This window comes from Gobio gobio (assembly GCF_949357685.1).
Source record: "Gobio gobio genome assembly, chromosome: 10".
NCBI classification, from domain to species: Eukaryota; Metazoa; Chordata; class Actinopteri; order Cypriniformes; family Gobionidae; genus Gobio; species Gobio gobio.
The window spans coordinates 36,562,821-36,583,895 of record NC_137116.1 but is presented as its reverse complement, the minus strand read 5'-3'; the positions used below and the strand labels follow the sequence as shown (position 1 = coordinate 36,583,895).

Below are 21,075 nucleotides of genomic sequence, written 5' to 3'. Positions count from 1 at the left end.
GGCGGTTGCAGTAACGAGTAAGTAAGTGGAAAATAGACCGCTAGTTAAGCGTCGCAAACAGTTTTTTGCACGTTTTCTTTTTCTTTGTTGAGCTGAATAGCCGAGTCTGTGTCTTTAAACTGAGACTGTCTGTGGCTGTGCAGTCACTATTAATCATGTACTCGTCTAGTCCCACCTCTTCCTGCAGCAGCACTGAGTGCGAGCGAGAGAGAGAGAGAGAGAGAGAGAGAGAGAGAGAGAGAGAGAGAGAGAGAGAGAGAGAGAGAGAGAGAGAGAGAGAGAGAGAGAGAGAGAGAGAGAGCGCAGATACAGTCTGATCATATGGAGTGACGGACAGCGATGCCAGCGGTAACCCTGCAAGAGCACAGCGCATCTCTGAGAAAAATCGACGTTTGAGAGAATAACAACACAATTTCCCGGTAACTTCTTTGGATACATCATTGAAATGAAATTTCAGCTACTAACATCATGACAGAGAAGTGAATTTTGCACGCGAAACTGTGTTTATAAAGGATTTTCAGTCATCGTTTACCATTTAAATGGCATGAAACGCGGATGTCAATAGATGTTTGAAGTGCACATGGATGTTACGTCTCTGCTTGTTGTTTATGGAGAAAAGTGTGCGTCTGTCCAAGATCAGCTGAGTAAGTGTTTATCAGATGTTGAGATGATGCTATGCATGTACGCAGGACAAGTTATAATTCAGCTCTAGGATATAAAGTTATAAATCACCATGGGTGTATTCTTACAAACAAGAGGATTGTAATGTGTAATTTTTTCCCCCACTAAAAAAAAATAAACCAGCAGTAAGCAATCATGGTAGAACCTGTTGGCTTTGTGGAAGCGTGGAAAGCTCAGTTTCCTGACTCAGATCCTCCTGAGATGTCTTTGAACTCTGTTGGAGACATTGAGCAGGAGCTGGAGAAATGCCGAAACTCAATTAGGCGACTGGAGATGGAAGTGAACAAGGAGCGCTTTCGAATGATCTACCTGCAAACACTTCTGGCCAAAGAGCGGAGAAGCCATGACTCTCAGCGTTGGGGCTTCAGTAGGGTCTCGCAAGGTGAGCGTAAGCCAGCATCCACAGATGTCCATCATCAGAAAGCCGATGGAAGCAGGTGTCTCCCGGCCAAACTGAAGCACACCACCGCAGCAGAGGAGTGTGAGTCTCAGTCGTGTGTTGAGGTGGTAGGATGTGATATCTCAGACCTGGACAGGCAGAAAAACAGAGATGGAGAGACTGACTGGATGTCTTTATACAAAAAAAGGAGTGTTGAAGCTCCACTCAAACCCATTGCTGGACGTGGACCTGCACACCATGAGGCAGATGGTGTTCCAGAGTCTCCACCGAAGGAAAAAGTCAACACGGGGTTGGGAGTCGCTGCACTTCGGTCAAACTTTGAACGCATCAGACGAGCCAATTCGCAAACATCTAGCGAGGGGAAAAGCGAGAGGCCTTACTACGTCAATATGGAGTACCACCAAGAAAAGGGTCTTGTTAGGGTCAATGATAGAGAAGTCTCTGAGAAGATAAGTAGTTTGGGCACTCAAGCTATGCAGATGGAGCGCAAGAGGTCTTTGCCTTCTGTCCCGGGTAATCTGTCCACTGCTTTTGGGGACATCCATAAACCAGAGCGATCACATGAAAGAGCAACGGAGAGCGGCTACAACTGTGAGTACGAGGAGGTTGACCTGAACCCTGGGTTCCTCAAGGACAATTTAATAAGACTTAATGGAAGAAGAGCAACTCAGCAGAGCTGGCACCAGTCGGACTGTCAGCCCTATACGACCGTTTATGTAGGGGGCATTATGGGAGATGGAGAGGACCTGCACTTGACGTGGCCCAGGCGGTCTTACTCACCTGGGAGTTTTGAGGATGGATACACGCCAGATTGCAGCTCCAATGAAAACCTGACATCTAGCGAAGAAGACTTCTCCTCTGGGCAGTCCAGCCATGTGTCCCCGAGCCCCACCGCCTACCGAATGTACAGAGAGAAGAGCCGCTCTCCATCCCAGCACTCCCAGCAGTCGTTTGAGAGCGGCAGCCCGCCTACCCCACAGTCCCAAAAGCGTCTCAAGCAACAGCTAGCGCTCTCCGAGGCCAATGTTGTTGGTGTCCGCAAGAACTGGCCCACTGACGGAAGCTCCAACCACTTCAGCAACAGTTTCCATGGAGATTTGGGTAAGGCAACATTCTTGCAGTGTTTACTTTTGTATGTCCTGTCTGTTTGTCAGGCCTTTCATAGGATTTCACTTTCCCACAGTGGGAACGTATGAAGAAGAAAAGGCAAAGTTCCATTTTAATGAGATTTTATGCTTGATATTTGTCTTTTAAGAGGTCTTTACTCTGTGTTGTGCAACCCTTCTAACATGTATCGGATTTTGTTGTCATGTGTTGAGCATCACAAGGGTTTCAAACTTTTTGATGCCAATTATGATGACCCCCTTGTGAGTATTCCCTTCCTAACATATACATATATATACGTTTTCATTCATAAAGACCCATTGTATTGTGTTTTGATTTTGGCCAGCCTGTAGAAAGCAGAATGAGAACGTAATATCAGATTTAGTAAATGTGTCAAACTTTAGATACAACATTTATTACATTTAAAAATATATAATTAATATCTTCAGATATTCAGAGAAGAAAATGTTGACCTAAAAAATTACATTTTAATTTCTCTCTCAAATTTCCCCACTGTCCTCTGGCACCCCTTAAGTTTCAAACCCCCTGGACCATCAGGCAGATAATGAGGCTAATCCTTTTTTGTTTCTAGTTTTCTAACAACAGTACCAACCCTCTACTATATTTCTTCTTTGTGTAAGCTCTCCATGTGGTTTCTCCCTTTCCTTATCTTGCTGTCATGATACGACTGGCCTGATCTGAAGTGTTTGAGGCCAAGAATGGCCCGAGGCATTGCAGTCGCTCGCTCTCTGTCCACCCAGAGTGTTTATGCATCAGTTCACATTAGTGTTGTTGTCCTGCCGAGGGCTAATTAACCTAAAGGGGTCATCTAGCATGGTGAATTTAGCATGGCTTTTTTTTGTTGGGGGAAGGGTGAAAGACTAATGACAAGAAACAAATTAAGAGAAGGACTGAAGATACAGAATGTCATTTGGACAAAACGAGCAGACATCTGTGGTTTTATTGGTTTGAATGGAAACATTCAATGAATGGTTTTTCATTGTGAACGTGAGCTGTAATGCATTTGAATGGGCACCATTAGCTAATAGTCTTGTTTTCCTCATGAATTGAGGGTCACTGCAATGCAAAGAAGGTTATTTGAAAACTGTCAGTGTGAAGCAATCCTGCGTTTAGAAATAGTTTTGCTTTTAATAGTTTAATTTTCACATTCATTTGCACTCTTTTGTTGTACATGCAACAACTGGTCTGGTGTAACGCTCATGTTGTGTTCAGATTGCATGTATGTTTGTGATGTACACTAATGTTCAAAATTTTGGGGTCAGCAGGGATGTATTAAATTGATCAAAAGTTACAGTAAATGACATTGCATTGTTGCAAAAGATTTCTGTTCCTTTTTTTATTTTATTCATCAAAGAATCCTTAAATTGTAACAGTTTGCACAAAATATTAAGCAGTTCAACTGTTTTTAACATTGATTATAATAAACACCAAATCAGCATATTAGAATGATGTCAAGGACCATGTGACATTAAAGACTGGAGTAATGGCTACTGAAAAGCCATTGTCATCACATATATTTAAATAGAAAAGAGTTATTTTAAATTGTATTAATATGTGACCCTGGACCACAAAACCAGTCATAAGTTGCACGGGTATATTTGTGGGTCAAAATTTGTGATTTTTCTTTTATGCCAAAAATCATTAGGATATTAAGTAAATCTCATGTTCCATGACGATTTTTTTGTAAATTTCCTACTGTACATATATTTAAAAAAATAATTATAGGTAGTATGCCTTGCTAAGGAATTCACTTGGACAACTTTAAAGGCAATTTTCTCAATATTTAGATTTATTTTGCAGATGCCAGATTTTCAAATAGTTGTATCTTAGCCACATATTGTCCTATCCTAACAAACCATACACCAATGGAAAGCGTATTTATTCAGCTTTCATATGATGTATACATCTCAATTTCCAGAAATTGACCCTTATGACTGGTTTTGTGGTCCAGGGTCACATACGTGTTTCTTTTTGTTGTTGCTGCTGTATTTCAAATAAATGGAGCCTTGGTGAGCTTTCAAAAACTTCAAATCTTGCCACCCCACAGTTTTGAACGCAAGTGTATGTAACACTTTCTCAGAGAGAACATTTGAAGCATGTTTTTCAAATTGAAATGTTTTTTAAATTATCAAAAATCGTATAGATGTGTCATAGCAAGACACATGAACTGAGCCTTAGACTCTCAAACCTTAAACAGAACATAATTGTTAAATGATTAAGCAAGAGCACAATCTAGATCAAGCATAATATATAATTGTTTCATTGTTCATGCTAGTTCACCCCACTTTGCCTACAATTGTAGACTTATTGTCTAATAATATGTGATGATATATAATATAGATTAGGCAGTAACTCTTTAAAGTTACATTTTATAACCATGACAAATTTGACTGAAATGACAGAAACCGATAGAAGACTTCATAGCCATGAGCAGATTTCTCTCCTTTCAAGCAGAAAAGAGCTCTGATCAGCTCAGTCCAAGCTAGTTATGTAAGCAGGCAGAGAGAGCGCAGAGCTGCAAACTCAGCATGCCACAAACAAATAGCAAATGATCAGTGTTAAGTTGTTTTAATGGCAGGATCGTGATTTACACCAGTGGGAAGTGTAGGCACTCTTCTGTGTGTCTTCTAAACCTTCTCCAAATTCTTTTCTGCAATCTTATCTTAATCTAATTCCCTCAAGCTGTTCATAAACTGCACTGTCGAGTCTTGCAAGGTAGCTTAAACTGCTTCTGTTAGATCCGTTACTCTGAGAGCGAGATCAGAGAGCATAATGCTCAGATTTTAGTCCTCGAAAATCTCAGTCACGCTCACCTAGTGCCCCTCCCTCGTGTAAACATCAGCGGACAGTGCAGCCACGTGCGTTTGTCAAACAAGCACACGCTGTGCCACAGTATGTGGTGACTGCCCTGACATGTTTGAAAATCCTCAAGGATTTAATACGAACGAATTTACTATGAAATTAAAGGTACTTATATAAGAGGCATGCATTGTATATAGTCAATAAAGCAGCAGTTGCATGCCAGAGGTTATTTCGCAACAAGGAAAATATATTTTCATGGAAACCCCTTGACGTAAAACCAATTAAAATGTTTCCTCAGACCTCTTCTGTGGTAAAATAGTTGCTTTTCAGTCATGTTTCATAATCCACCTCGTTTTACACAGTATTGAAAAGGCGATGGCTGATCGTGATTCCAGAGCTGGACTGTAACTAAGTACATTTACTTGAGTACTGTACTTAAGTACACTTTTTGAGTATCTGTACTTTCCTTGAGTAGTACTTTTTCTGGAAACTTATGACTTTTACTTCACTATATTTGAAAGACAAATATCGTACTTTTTACTCCACTACATTTCTATCAAGGCCCTCGAAGTAGAAAGTCGTAGCCGCTTTGAAAGTCAGTGGATGATTCGTTTTTTTGTTTTTTTTTGCAGACAGCCTATCCGTAATCACTCTTGTAGGATCACATGAAGTTCAATGATTTCCAAGTATTTTTCGAACACTAATCAATTGATGGCAAAATAGAAGGCAGCAATTCCCAAATGCAGTGCGCGCAACCATAGTCATACTTAAAAGTTAAAATTCAGAAGAGCAGACGTAGATAAGTCTGAAAAAGTGCGACGCCACGAAAGTGCACACAGAAAGCTGCCTCTCAGACACCAGACCACAAGTACTGAATTTTAGTCCTACTAATTCTACAAAAATCTTATTATACACTAAAACTAAAACAATTCAGGGGCCGGTTGTACAAACCGTTAAGACTAGTCTTACAAGTTAGACATCCATTTTTTTCTTTAAAACTGTTCATAATTTTTTTTTAAATCAGTTACATAAAAACATATACTGGCCTTATTTGATATGAAAAGTAAGACCGAATGCCACTTGCCTACTGCTAGGGACTAGTCCCCAGGGGGCCAGTTGCATAAACTAAGCCATTATGTTAAGACAGTGTCTTAAGATCTAATATGAGCCACTAGCAGTTAGTCTTACTTTTCGTATCAAATAAGGCCAGTCTATATTTTTATGTAACTGATTAAAAAAAATTATGAACAGTCTTAAAGAAAAAAATGTATGTCTAACTTGTAAGACTAGTCTTAACTGTTTATGCAACCGGCCCCAGGGGCCTAAAATGTTATAGTCAAAAGACTATAACTAAATCAAAATTTGCTGTCAAAATTAACACTTGTATGAAATATGGTTGGTCAAATGATTTTTATAGATTTACCCGCCAAGTTGCCATAGCCTTGTGGATACAACGCTAACGCATAGGTAACGTTCGACAATGGTGTTAGTTAGCATGCAATGTAGTTGGGCTAATAATGTTAACTGAAGTCCTTTCAGAAATTTACATAATCCTATCAAATAAACACAATGTAGAAACCTTTCTTTTCTAGTATGATTTTGACTTTGATAAGAGCTTTGTAACTTTTAAACAAGTATTTAAATGAGTTCAAGGTACGCTAGCATGTCGGATGGAGCATGACTGACTGGCTTAAACCACCATGATGGAACAGTGTGCAGTCATACAATAATCAAGTCAATGCAACAATAATAAAATAATGCGTTTACTTTTACTTTTGATACTTAAGTACTTTTAAAAGCAAGTCCTTCTGTACTTTTACTTAAGAAAAAATCTATCTTTACAACTTTCACTTGTAATGGAGTAAAATTTAACCAATAGTACTTTTGCTTTTACTCAAGTAATAGAGTTGTGTACTTTGTCCACCTCTGATCGTGATCAGTCAAAAGTGTTGTGCTTGGTGGGCTCGGAATGGATTGAGTTTGACTTTGCTGACAGAACCAGCCAGTGAAGGAGATCAGGTGGTTCTTACAGTTTTGCTGTGTGCCATTTTTCTTGGGAAGCTGAATCTGGCAGGTTTCCCTTCCGTCAACTGGGTGTTAAAAGTCACCTCTTAGGAACATACCGACCCTGGCAGACAACCTAATCCTGCCTGTATTATTAAAATAAACAGTCCTTTCTTAAAGTACTCCTCACAGATTCATGAGTTCCACCATGTATGCTGGCTGGTGCAAAAAAAAGGTTGGGTAGATAATTTTTTAGCCTAGCTATCTGTCTCTCCGACTGTCTATCTATCTGCCTGTCTGTCTGTCTGTCTGAATGGCGCACAACTCTTCTGCATGGAAAGGGTAGCAGGTGGTGGTAGTGCATTTGTTTCTTTGGTTTAACATTATTTTGTAGATTTTTTTTAAATTATTATTTTGAAAACATTTTAACTTTGCAGAGAGAATCTGTGGTCTGCATTCAGTAAGGCTTTGGGAATGGCGAGAGGTATTTGATGGCTCTTATCCCTCTTGTTGTTTTTCCGTTTTATCATCTGCCAGAGCCCATAAATCCAACGAAAAGCCTCAACATCAGAAATACCGCTCATACAACATCAAACGTGCACCATGTGCGCATAAAGCCTGACAGCAGTAGCGACCGCTGCATGTAATTTGCTTCTTTTCAAACAGTCTACTTATGTGGTCGGTTAAGCTGTAATTTTGCACTACCGATGCCCTAAGACACGCTAACTGGCTCTTTTTGTTTGTGTGACTGCTTGTGTGTCACCTGTTGTCCTGGGGGTTGGACTGTGTAAACGGGGGCAGGGCTGAGGCCAGGCTGGCGTGGGTCCAGCTGGCATGGGTCTCAGAGAGCCCTACACCACCATCACCAGCTGCAGGGGAAAGAGCAGATCATTTTCACTGTTGTTTAATGGGAGGAGCATTTCTCTCACAGAATCACAAACACAATCATGTGTTATTTTATATAGCACATTTATAGGATATGTTTGGGAAGGAAATATTAATTGTTTAATTTATTTTGAGTGTCAACTTTACAACAACAGTTTGTACTGTTAAAGGGATAGTTCACCCAAAAATGAAAATTAGCCCATAATTTACTCACCCTCAAGTCATCCTAGGTGTATATGACATTCTTCTTTCAGACGAATAAAATCTGAGTTATATTACAAAAGTCCAGGCTAATCCAAGCATTAGAATTGGATTTATAGTTGTTCTGTTTTTTAAGTCCATAAAAAGTGCATCTGCCCGTCAAATAACATGCTCCACGTGGCTCTGGGGTGTTAATAAAGGCCTTCTGAAGCGAATTGATGCGTTTGTGTAAGAAAAATAACCATATTTAAAACTTTATAAAGTAAACTTTCGGCCGACCGCCTTCCCTGTTCAATATATGGAAAAATTGCTGAAAGTTCCTCTTCCAATCGAAAGACGGCCAGGTAGGCTTGTCATGACGTCACGTACGCATCTTGAGTTTCACTTTCAACATTCAACACTTTTCCACAGAAGGCGGTCGGCCGAAAGTTTACTTGATAAAGTTTTAAATATGGATGTTTTTCTTACACAAACGCATCGATTCGCTTCAGAAGGCCTTTATTAACACCCCAGAGCCACGTGGAGCATGTTATTTGACGGACAGATGCACTTTTTATGGACTTAAAAAACAGAGCAACTATGAATCCAATTCTAATGCTTGGATTAGCCTGGACTTTTGTAATTAGGGTTGCCACCCGTCCCGTAAAATACGGAATCGTCCCGTATTTACAAGGAAAATGACGCGTTCCGTATTAAACCAATACGGGACGCGATTTGTTCCGTATTTTACATAGGTCCACACATAGTTCAATAAACACACAAGGATTTTGCAGTGTGGAGAATACTGATAGCAAATATAAACAAATCAATTTCACAATAAGTAGTACAGGAGCTCATTTGTGCGTGATTGCGTTGTCATAGCGGCGGAGTCTCGAGAACATATGCGCTGTGCCGTGTGCCTGTAATTGCGCGTTTTTAAAAAAAACATGTCGAGCTCGCGTCGCGTTCACCGTTTGAACGCAAGATCTCCAGATATAGAGCTGAATATCAAAAAGGTATTAATGGGTCTGTCCAGTAACTCATGATGAACCTCAGGCCAGCTGCACACTTTGTGAGAAGCATTTCAGTGTCTCATACTGACTGACTTAAAGCAACAGCGGTGAAAGACACATCTGTGCTTCTAAAGGTATAGCCTAGTTTTTTTTTAATGGATAATATATTAATATAATATTCCATACATTATCAGAGCTTGGCAAACAGAATTATAATTTTTTATACAGGTTAATTAATAGATTATAGCCTAATATATGTAATTATTAATTTATAATTTAGCTAATTATACATAACCAATAATCCTGTCATATAAAGTTTATGACATTTAAAAAAAAATTTAGATAAAAATGGGACAAATAATTACATGATAATATAGTCATAATTTAAGTAAATTAATTTTAAAAAATTACATTTTTGAAATTCAAAAAAGTGATAACTGGTTCAGAATGGCTGCTTAAAGGGACAGTTCACCCAAAAATGAAAATTCTGTCATCATTTTCTCACCCTCAAGTTGTTCCAAACATGTATACATTTCTTTGTTATGTTGAACACACAGGAAGATTACTATGGAAGTCAATGGTGCCCCCAAAGAAGCCTGGTTACAAACATTCTTCAAAATATCTTCTTTTGTGTTCAGCAGAACAAAGAAACTCATACAGGTTTGGAACATCATGAGGGCGAGTAAATTATGACAGAATTTTCATTTTGGGCTGAACTGTCCCTTTAAAGTGCACCAAATATGCTACTAAAGAGTTCTTTAGAAATAAATAAAATAATCAAATGTAAAATAATATAAAATGTGTTCTGTTGCAAGTTCACATACTTGATCTCATGTTTTCTTATGGTTTATTATTGAGATGTCAAGTTGTCAATGTAGAAATAATCATTTCATGACGTGTTTTTTTTTTTTTTTGGGGGGGGGGGGGGGGGGTCGTGAATGGGTGTCCCTTATTTTGCCACACCAAAGGTGGCAACCCTATTTGTAATATAACTCAGATTTTATTCGTCTGAAAGAAGAATGTCATATGCACCTGGGATGACTTGAGGGTGAGTAAATCATGGGCTAATTTTCTTTTTTGGGTGAACTATCCCTTTAAGAGGAATACCTGAGAAAAGGATCTCAAATCTCAACGATTCTCAACAAACAGATGTGACAGATACCCATCTGAAAATTGCAGTTGGTGTGCCACCAAAAATGCTTCTTCCTTTTCACCCAATGTTTGTTTATGTCACAAAGGCAGAATAGTCTCTTGATTACAGAGTACGATGTCAATGACGGAAATAGTTGCAATGGGGCCCTGTTGGCAAGAGTAAACAGCATCATCATGAAACTATTCCAGTGGTGTTGTTACTTCAAATGGACACTGAAGAACTGGCTTTTCTGGGGTTTGCAGTCAGTGTTTTTCTGGCTTCCTGTGGATTCTGTTGACGTTTTAATGGGTTTTAAAGTTGTTCTCTACCCTTTCCAATTTCATAATGTCAGATATTTCATATGAACAAACTACTGTTCAAGAATTTGGGGTCAGTATTTAAAAACAAAGAAATTAATACTTTTATTCAGCAAGGACCCATTGGGCCCTATTTTAACGATCTGAGTGCATGGTCTGAAGCGCAGGTGCATTTAGGGCATGTCCGAATCCACTTTTGCTAGTTTAATGACAGAAAAAATGGTCACCGCGCCAGGCGCATGATCCTAAAGGATTGTACATAGTCTCTTAATGAGTCATGGGTGTGTTTCGGGCGTAACATGCAATAAACCAATCAAAGTCTCATCTCCCATTCCCTTTAAAAGCCAGTTGCGCTTGCACCATGGCGGATTTGCTATTTACATGGCGGACTGAGTTTGCAAGCGGAAAGACTGAATGCTTCTCCAGAGCTGCTGCACATCCCTGTGTGTGTAATAAGCAGAGTGTACACGCGTGGTGCACCCGCCTATGCGCACATTACTAACGCGCCCTTTAAATAACACAAAAAATACTGCGCTTTTGACTTTAGACCAGGTTTTTGTTGGTCAATGGCACAGTCGTTTTCAGTTGCCTCAAAATAACAAGACCCATGGGCGAGCAGATGGGCGTGAGTGCATTTGCTATTTAAACAACGTGGCGCCATGCTGGACGTGAAAACGATAACTGCGTCGGGCCGAAACAAGCAAAAAACACTCGTCGCGCCTGGCATCGCATTGCGCCGGGTGTATTTTAGGGCCCATTAAATTGATCAAAAGTGATAAAGACATTTACCTATTAAAATACAAAAGACTTCTGTTTTAAATAAATGCTGTTCTTTTGAACTTTTTGTTCATAAAAGAATCCTGAAAAACTGTATCACTGTTTCCACAAAAATATTAGGCAGCTATTCTCAACATTAGCTATGTTTCCATCCACCTATTTTTATGTGTATTTTGGGATATTCCTTAAAAAACGCTGGATGGAAACACCAAGATGTGCATAAATTAAAAAAAAAAGTGCATAAAAAGCATATGCGCTCAATTGAGGTGGATACATTTTTTTCCGATAAGAAAAACTACAGTGGAAACGCATTTACTGAATAAATCCCTCGATGCTCAACAAAAAGCTCACTTTGACTTTGCCTCAACAGAGGATGTGATTGGGTGAACTGGACTACAGCGGACCAGTTTCATTGTACAGCATCTCAAATGTTGGTTTGGTCATTCTGAAATGCCATGAAAATGATTTGGTTTTATTCCCTCCCAGAACCGATTGCGTTCCCAAACACCAGCATCTGAACGCAAGAAAACATGACAGTTTATTGCATTTCATCTACATGCTCTGAGACGCAAGAACTCCAGATCAGTTTTCTGAACTATGAAGTTTTCCATTCCTGCGTTTCTTTATTCATGACATTTAGCACAATCACTGAATCGTGACAGTGTTGTGCGTTTCCCCTGAGATCTTCGGTACAGTGCAGGCTTGTTATTTTAACACAACTGTATATTGTGTTGTTCTCCTCTTGCTCAGCCATGTCACCTCCCGCCCTAATTTTGCACCAGTCCCTCTCGTTTGCTACAGGACCACCCCCTCCCCTACATTTCCCCCAGCAGCGTAACCTATCCGACCTCATTTTTCTGTTCTGTCGGATCCCCTGTGATTCACAGTAACATCATAACCCTCGACTGCCTCCCTGAACTACCACAAAGGGTTTGTCCTTTTGCCTATATAAAGCCTGCTGTATCATATTTGATACGCACATTTCTAAGGCCTCTAAATTATCAACATGATCAAAACTTTGCTGAAAAACCTGTTGTACACAATCTACAGGACATGCTTTCTGTCCTATGATTGATAGTTTATACTTTTTTAGTAACTAAAATACCTTTTTGTATAACTCTAAAAATCATTACTGGCTTTTATAAAGTAAATGTCAGAACAACTTTCATTGTTAGTAATATTTTAAGATGAACACTTAGTGGACTGAAGCTACTTGATTTTACTAAAAACGATGGATAATCAAGCAAACCTATGTTAAAATGTGTGTATCAAATATGGTACAACAGACTTTGAGGAATCATTGTATTTTGTTGCATTATGTTTTGCCCCCTATATATAGTCTGCTATACTGTTATAAAGATCTGATTGATTTGTATTACAAACTCAGAATTTAATTTTCCTTTTTTGGCCATATAAATATTAGCAACTGGTGTTTTTTTTTCTTCCTCCTTGAGTATTAACTCAATATTCTCCTATATAAAACTATATGAGCCATAAAAGCCTGATGTATTGAATGTGATGCATCAACAAAAAACACATGCAAACTTAAAAAAAAATATATATATATTTATATTAATATTTTGTGTTAACATACAGAATAAGCTTTAGTTTAGTAGTAGTAGTAGTAGGCTACAGTTTTTGTTGAGCATGCAAGGGTACGAATATTAGACTTTATATTTATTAGGCTATAAGTTTAATGGTAGCACTTTATTTTAATGTGTCCTTGTTGCACGTTACATGTAATAACTATAAATTAGGCATAATTACATGCAACTAACCCTAAACCAAACCCTAATCCTACACTAACCCTATAGTAAGTACATGTACTCAATTAATATTACTCAGTACTTAAATGTAAAATTACACTGTAACAGGAACACATTCAAATAACATGTAACCAGTTTAATAAAACAAGCAAACTCAAAGTGTCATTTTTTTATTATTATTTAAAAAACAACAACAAATGAACTTTACAGCCAGTGCTAATATCGAGTAGACAAGACTGTAAAAATACAAAGTTTAACTTATTTTTCAACTGCTTTGTTCCCTGAACCCCCTCTGGGGCTTACCCAGCTTCCCTGGTGGGACTGAAAGGGCCTTCTGTGCTCGTTCCCTAAAGTGTTTATGGAATGTCTCAGCTGCTTTAGAAGTGTGGTAAATACATGGCTAATGAAAAGTAAAGTGGCCCACGAGCACAAGCACTGACCCATGGGGGCTGTTGCGCAGTCATGTGTGTGGAAAGTGGTTGGTGTAAAGTGCAGCCTGGAGGTCAGACACATCACCTATATAAAATTTAGGATATTCTTCTGCAGTGTTATGGTAAAAGTTTCACATGTTAAATCTCAGTATGTGATTTACCACCTTTTAGAGGTTACTGTTGATACCCTCTGTGTATGTACTATATGGATGTGCAGGGCTCCAGACAAAAAAAGAAAATCATATCATGAAACTTTTAGGAGCCAGAATACTTTTTAGATGACAAATTACCATATCACTTGATACCGTATCAGCTGGTTGTTCAGCAGCACTTCAGTTCATTGAGTGCATAGCTTCTTAAGTTCTTAAGCTTTTAAATGCTGTGTGTAGATATGAAGGTATTCCTCTGTTGCACACACAAATGAAGATCTGCTGCAAGGAGACGTGGTTCCGTCTCCCAACTGTAATGGGCAACGTATAGCTCCTAGAAAAACCAGGTACGCTTGAGCATGTGCTTTTTAGGGTTGCATCTTGTGACATCACATTCTGTTTTTGGTTCATTTAGATGTCTTTGGTCCGTTTTACGTTCACATAAAGTGCTGCAGGTATGACGTCAAAACCCAGAAGACTAATTTGCCCCCTGCTTTCCTGTGGGGTTTTATAATGGGTTTGTTCAATTTATGATAAAAAATAAGGTCTATGGTAAATGTAACTTGACAATTCTTGAACGTTTTGTTCTACACATCATCTGCACATAAACTGCACATCATCCCTGCAGCACTCCATTTCAGTCGAGCCACACCATAGTCAATTGTTTGGTGTGCACCAAGATTCGGATGGCAGCGTCACACTAATGAACCAAATCGCAGTTTCGATTGAGTTAATTTTAATCTAACCAAACCTGCCAAGTGTGAACACCCTAAAGTTCAGTCAGGTCCATTTAAGTCAAAAACACCATAGACAAACTTTTAGTCAACTTTTTATTGGCATATTTTGCAAAAAAAATTTGTGATATGGTTCTGTTCTAAATTCCCCATCCTTTTCATGAGCTCCTTGAAGAGCCAAGACAGGGAACAGCAGCAGATTCTGGGGACAACCTTCCATTTTTTAAACTGGGAGGGCAGTGAAATCCCCCATTTAGAACAGAGTATGCATCAATGACAACAGAAGGACCTTGATTAAGTTAAACACAGTTAAATGAGGAGCTGGGGTGGAGGTGGGTTGCAAAGCAGCGTGCAGCAGAAGCAGCCAAGCAGGCAGATTTAACTGAATCTACGCTTAAGTAAGGCGTCCTGTTTGAGAGTTGCCAATTGAGTGCATAGGAATCGGATCAGCTGATATGGACGGGGTTGGGATTTTTTCCAATCAGCTGATAGCGGTGCTTGACTACGTGTCCTGCCTGAACTAACGCAGAATGCTTGATTTTTGAAAGAACATTTCTGCTTCTTTGGGAATAAAAGTAAAATGTGTTGATTAGGGTTGGGCATCAAGAACCGGTTCCAACTTGGAACCGTTTAAAAAATAACGATGCCATTGGAATCGTTTTGAAAATTTGTTTTCGATTCCAAACGCGCAAGTTTTGGTTTCATAGTGGCCACCGGATTTACGGAAGTGCTTGCCGCGCCCGTTTGAGCCCTTGACCAAATTGCTAATTGTGGTAAGTAACAACGTTACTGAAATTTTTTTCCCCTCGTAGATAAATGTAGCTTTACACAAATTGCCCACGCTAGTAGCAGTCCTAATATGACTGCTGCTAATGCTAATGCTATTGCTAAACCGGTGGAGACTCGGTGTGAAACTCCATTCACCATTGCAGCAAAGCAGGGGAAAAGGCCAGTGGAGAAGGTACCAAAACTAAAACTCATTATTGAATCAAAATAAAAAATTTTCTCTGTGAAATGAGCCTGACATGTTTTGACTCCACCCCTCAAAGAATCGGAATCGAGAATCGAAAAGAACCAAAATCGAATCAGAGAATCAGAATCGTTAGTGTTGATTATGGCTCCAAAATGTCATGGAAACAAAGGTACCTTTACAGTCGGTTGAAACCTTTCAGATTTAAATAACCAATAATATTTTTTGTAAAATATTTAAATGCATTTAAAATATTTTGACATATTTAGAATACCATTCACAATAAATTTATTTAAACAAAACTGTGCTTGAAACATGTTTCTTGTCAGTAAATGGACAGATGTATCTCACTAACCCATAAAGAACATCATCACAATAACAGCTTCATTGCTGTGTTAAGGAAAAACTGTCATGCACTCTGCACTAGGTTTTAAATGGTCGCATATATTATCTTGACCGTTTTTGGAGCCTTGACCTGTGTCTGTGTTACTCAAGCATTTATTAAGCTTTGATATACCCTGTTCCCACTCAGATCTATTTAAGCACCTTTAATGAGCATGTTTGGTAGTCCCACCCTGATTCTCATTAGCTCTTCTCAACCTATCTGATAAATAAAGAGGATTTAATGACTGTGGTGTGGTCACTTTGATTCATCCTCCTTCATAATTAAAGCAGACGATGGACGATGGAAGTGTTTTGATGAAGCATGAGGGAACTGGCCATCAGCCAAACCAGCAGGCGGTGTGTGGTTTAACACATGGACTCCTTCGGTCCAGCAGTAGTGCCACCCTTTCCCAGGCCCTGAGTTTTTATTTTGATTCAGTATGTGGATGGGATTTGCTTATAAAGTCTGTTTGGGAACTCCAAAACAATCGAGTAAATTTGGCCTGTACACTATCCCTTTCCACAGTGCGAAATAAGCAGAAACGTTTCACTGCTGATTTATTGAAGGCTTAAGCTTGAATACCGCAGAGTCTTTAGTTGCCATGCCAACCCCTGGTTTTATGGTCTTACCAATGCTTAATTGCTTAGATGGTCGGTTTAGATATTAAAATGTTGGTCAGACTAATTGTTTTCTTCTATTGTGATGACGTCATTGCACTGAAAAACGTTTTGAAGTAACTATAAGATGTGATGTAGAGTTAAACGTTGCCAACAGGCTACGTTTGTTAGGACTACAAATATTGGAATACTATTTCAGTCTTTCTACTTAAAAGATTCACATTTCATTCAATGTGTACTTGCTGTTTCTTCCTAACCGTGCTTCTGAGGGATAGAGAGATAGAGCGTATTAATAGTGTTGCAGAAAGCCATTGCTATTTTAATTCCTTTTTATGAATATTAGGCCCAGCTATGCTTTTCCACTCTCTAAATTGTCTCAAGCCAGACATTAGGGTGACACAGAATTACTAATAGCTTTTTATGCTAGGAAAAAGCAAACAGGATTGGCCATTGTCCTATGTTGGTACTATATTCAGTAAATAAGGCATCCCATTTATCGACCAGCTGCTATTTTTCCTCCAGAATAAATCTAAACAAATCTCGTATTGACTCCTCAACTGGCTGTCCTAAGTGAATTGCCTTTGACGGAGGCTATTTTTTAGTTGCCTCTTGTAGCCATGCAAATGTGTCTGCGTGACTTTCTGGTGAAATCCATTTCCACTCTCACCCGCATGACCGCCCGCCTCCCCAGTGACCGTGCTGTCGAGAGCTCCATTGATTTACTGAAGAAGCAAATCCTTTTAACACCACGCCACTTTTCTCCTTACTCTCAGAGGCATCTCCTGAAATCGATGTGTGTGTGGAGCGAAGGCCAGTAGCCCCATCATTAACCCGTCCCGATCAGGTGCTGTATGTCTGAATATAGATGACGCACTCGTTTTATATGCCTCAAGTGTTTGTGCCATTAGGATATTTTGAAATCCCAGAAAAGTTTCAAGTGGCAGTAAAAGTGAAGATGAGGTCTTTTGGATTTAAAGGGGTCATATTAGGCTTTTTCACTTTTTCAGCTTTAGTTAGTGTGTAATGTTGCTGTTTGAGCATAAAAAAAGATCTGCAAGGTTACAAAGCTCAAGTCCACTCCAAAGGGAGATATTTTATTTAACAGAATCCACGTTTTTTCTAGACTTTATGAAGTCAAAATGTTAACCATTTAAAGCTGCAGTCCGTAACTTTTTGCGCTCTAGCGGTTAATAAACAGAACTGCATGCGTCTTGCGGAAGAACATTGCAGCCGGAGCTACTTCTCTCTGTTTATGTCTATGGCGAGTCACGCAGGGACTGTACTTCTCTGCAGCAGTTCCTACCAGACCGGTCTGAAATAGTCCCAATATAAACACTTATTATAAGTGTACCATAATGATTCAGGGTAAGACAAAAACACGGTTTGGAAAATGGATTCATGTTGTACATTCTCATTGAATAATTTGTGTAAATCTTGAACACAAAAAAAGTTACGGATAGCAGCTTTAAATAATCCTCGCCCATGGAATACACAAAAAAAGGGGACGAGTCCTGGATGAGCTTCTATCAAAGAGACGCTGTTTTTTCCACCCGTTTTGTTTGACCTTCCTAAGGCTGACGAACTTAGCGTGGTCCTGAACATTGTAACCCCAATGTTTATCTGTGCTGCCCATTTTACGGAGAACAGCTTCCAGAAACCTCGAGAGTACAATGCAGGCTACGCACAAAAGCTTCTCCTGAAATGGAGCAGTTCCCATTTTGTCTTGCTGTTTGTGGAAGTATGTACTTCCAACTTGGAAGTATGTCTTATTATTTGTAGTTGCATTTTTCTATTCCAATTCCAATTATAGGTTTTATGTTGGTGTTACGATGTAAACAAAGGGCAAAGCTTTTCCTCTGCTCGCCTGCTAGCCAACATTAGTGTTGATCTAGTGTTTGCTGTAGCTTTTGTAAGCTCTCACTTTTGTAACGCTGTTCACCGCCCCTTAGGAAAATTAACTATAGTTTTGTGATCGATTCACAGTTTGTATTACCATAGTTTTCTGACAAACATCACGATTAAATGGTGTATAACATTGTATCTAAAATATATAAGAAAATTACAATGGACTTGTTTGTTAACCCTTTAAGACCAAAGGGTATTTTTACAATTAATTTTCCGCCTGGTGTTATTTACTAAAAAAGCTTGTAAAACATCAACCCTGTTGTGCACAGACAATTGACACACCTCTTTTTTTTCAAGACAAGTTGCTCTGTCAGTATATTTGTGTTGCATTGATGTCACCTGAATGTAAAATAAGTTATGGGACCATAAAGACAAATTAAAACATAAAACGGAAATTGAATCACTCAAATATTTATTGAAAACACACACAAATAAATAAAAGATAAGCATATTTCCTCTGGAAAACAGTTTGTTCAAGTCTTTGGAGTCCTGGAACTCAGGAATAAACATGATAACTTATACAGAACCAAAACTATTTACATTTTTCCAAAAAAAGTCCAGGCGCTTTTGGCCTCTTTGGATTTTGGATATAAGTTTACTGGTGCCAAGCCTCAAAACAGTTCCTATCAGGAACTTCTCCTCAAACTTTCTCCTCAAACTTTTTCCTCAAACTTTCTCCACAAAACTACTAAAAACTGCAGCGCGTCTCTCTCTCTCTATCCTCAACACTAGCCGTGCGTCTCTCTCTCTTCACAATAAAAGAGCTGTGGTTCATGCGTAATGACGCACACCAACGTGGATGACGGATCAGCCTGTCATTGGTCAAACCCTCATCCAAAATGGCAGCTAGCATCGCGCTAGCGGCAAAAATGACGGAAAATTTATAAATTATGGACATCAAGTGGATATATCTTGGATGTAAGCGTTTTGATTTATTGCTGAACAACTCCAAAAAGATGCACATGTTCCAGGCTGGATAGAAAACCTTCTGTAAAGGCTACAAAGACACCAAAGACACCCCCGTGATGGCTAGCTCGTTAGCTTTCTGCTGGAAAAACGGTAAGAAAATCGATAAAAGTTTCATGAAATAATATAGATATTTATCGGAGGTGCCGTGTGACGTCGTGGGCGATGCCGTCGGGCTCTGAGGGTTAACATTCTTAATTCTGAATTGGTTTGAAATTGACACCATCCTTAATATTTACACCTGAGAACTCGTGGTTATGGTAAGGGGTGTGACATTTCACCAACATGCGCTAAGTGGTGCCAATCACAACACACTGGTCCAGCTAACCAATCACGGCACATTTCGTATTTCAGAAGGAGGGGCTTCATCGAGTCAGACTGGGGAGAGAGTTAATGTAATAATGTTAAATATGTGAAAAAATAATGTGTTTTTGAACAATCAAGCATGAAAGCATATTCTAGTACACCCCAAAAACAAAATCAAGACTTCGTAAAAGGGCATAATAGGACCCCTTTAATGGATTCACAGATGAGTTAAGGGCATTCAACATGAAAATTGAGAGTACTAGATTGGTTCATAGTTTGATTTGGTAATAAATAACTTTAAAATATCCATCACTCAGGTCTTTAGTAGGGCCAATACGGATCGATAGATGAATTTTTTAAAACAAGTTCTTCAAAAGAAGACCTCTGCTTGGATCTTGCACTCCAATTAAAAGTACATTAAACATAAAAGCGAGTGTTCACATATACAATATTATGCTGATTATGCCTAATAACCTGACAAAGGGCATGCAAATGCCTTAAACTGTGTTCTTTTATTGGGTACAAGTCATAAGCAGTTAAAGCAAAACCTGAGCGGCACACCTTCACTAATCATTACCATGATTACACTTTGCATGTAAACACCTTTGCTTCATTTTAAGCGGCTTATGCAAACTTTTTTTTTTTTCTAGAACATTTCCCATCATCCATCTGAGAAATATACTTATTGTTTCATTCCAGCACTGCTACCATATGCTACCTACCTTCCACCATTGTCATTCAATTCTTACACCAGTTATGAAAACAACTACATGGAGCAAGTCCAGACTTTTCTGAGTCAGTGTGTGACGTGTGGAGATGTTTACAATTCCAGCTTACAAAGAAAGACATGAAGGGGGGCCGTTCCCAGTGGCCTGTCATCATGGAATCTGACTGAGGGGTTAAAGCGATCCGAATAAAGGCATTCTGTCCTCCCACATTTACCTGGTACTGCCTTTTATATCGTAATGTGAAAAATGAAGATTGAGAGTGTCCAGGAATGTAAAGGTCATATTAAAATGAACGAGCTGTCTTCATTCCTTCATGCCTTTTTAATAGACCTTGTGAAATATATTAAGAAATACCGATTTGTCATTGATGCCTTCACTTCCCATTGTGCCAGTTCTGTGTTTGTTGAGGGGAGGCTGGACACGTTAAAATGAAAGGATAGTAAGCTGAACTGGATATACTGTAGTGCCAGTAAATGTAATGAAATACTGTTAGTTAAAATAGGTAATAACTAAACAAACATCTCCCTGAGCTTAGAGAAGTTTGTTTTCTACTGACTGTGGATACTGTCACTAACTTGAATAGGGGATTATTTTTTCATTTAGGGGAACTTATTTTATAGGTTCCCACTGACATTATTGATTTGGGTCCACACTTCAGACTAGGGAGGAAGAAGAGTAACATATATATGACATTATTTGACCTGCTTCCACTGTGTATACATCTTGTTCCTTTTCTATTGTTACTTTTGCAGGATGTTAAAGTGTTTTATCGACTTCAGGAACCCTAGAAATAATAAAATAG

General features: G+C 39.0%; 1 protein-coding gene across 2 annotated transcripts in view; it reads left to right on the top strand.

Moving 5' to 3' along the window:
- Positions 1-252: 252 nt before the first annotated feature.
- LOC307132781 (breakpoint cluster region protein) overlaps positions 253-21,075 on the top strand; it is a 59,921-nt gene continuing 39,098 nt past the window's right edge. Inside the window, exons 1-2 of one of the 2 annotated variants that reach the window (XM_079827330.1) lie at positions 253-419; positions 805-2,182. In XM_079827330.1, coding sequence (XP_079683456.1) covers positions 817-2,182 — 1,366 coding nt within the window. In that variant the 5' untranslated portion in view covers positions 253-419; positions 805-816. Of the gene's footprint in view, positions 645-804; positions 2,183-21,075 lie in introns of both variants that reach the window. The other variant, XM_079827331.1, reaches the window with a different exon arrangement.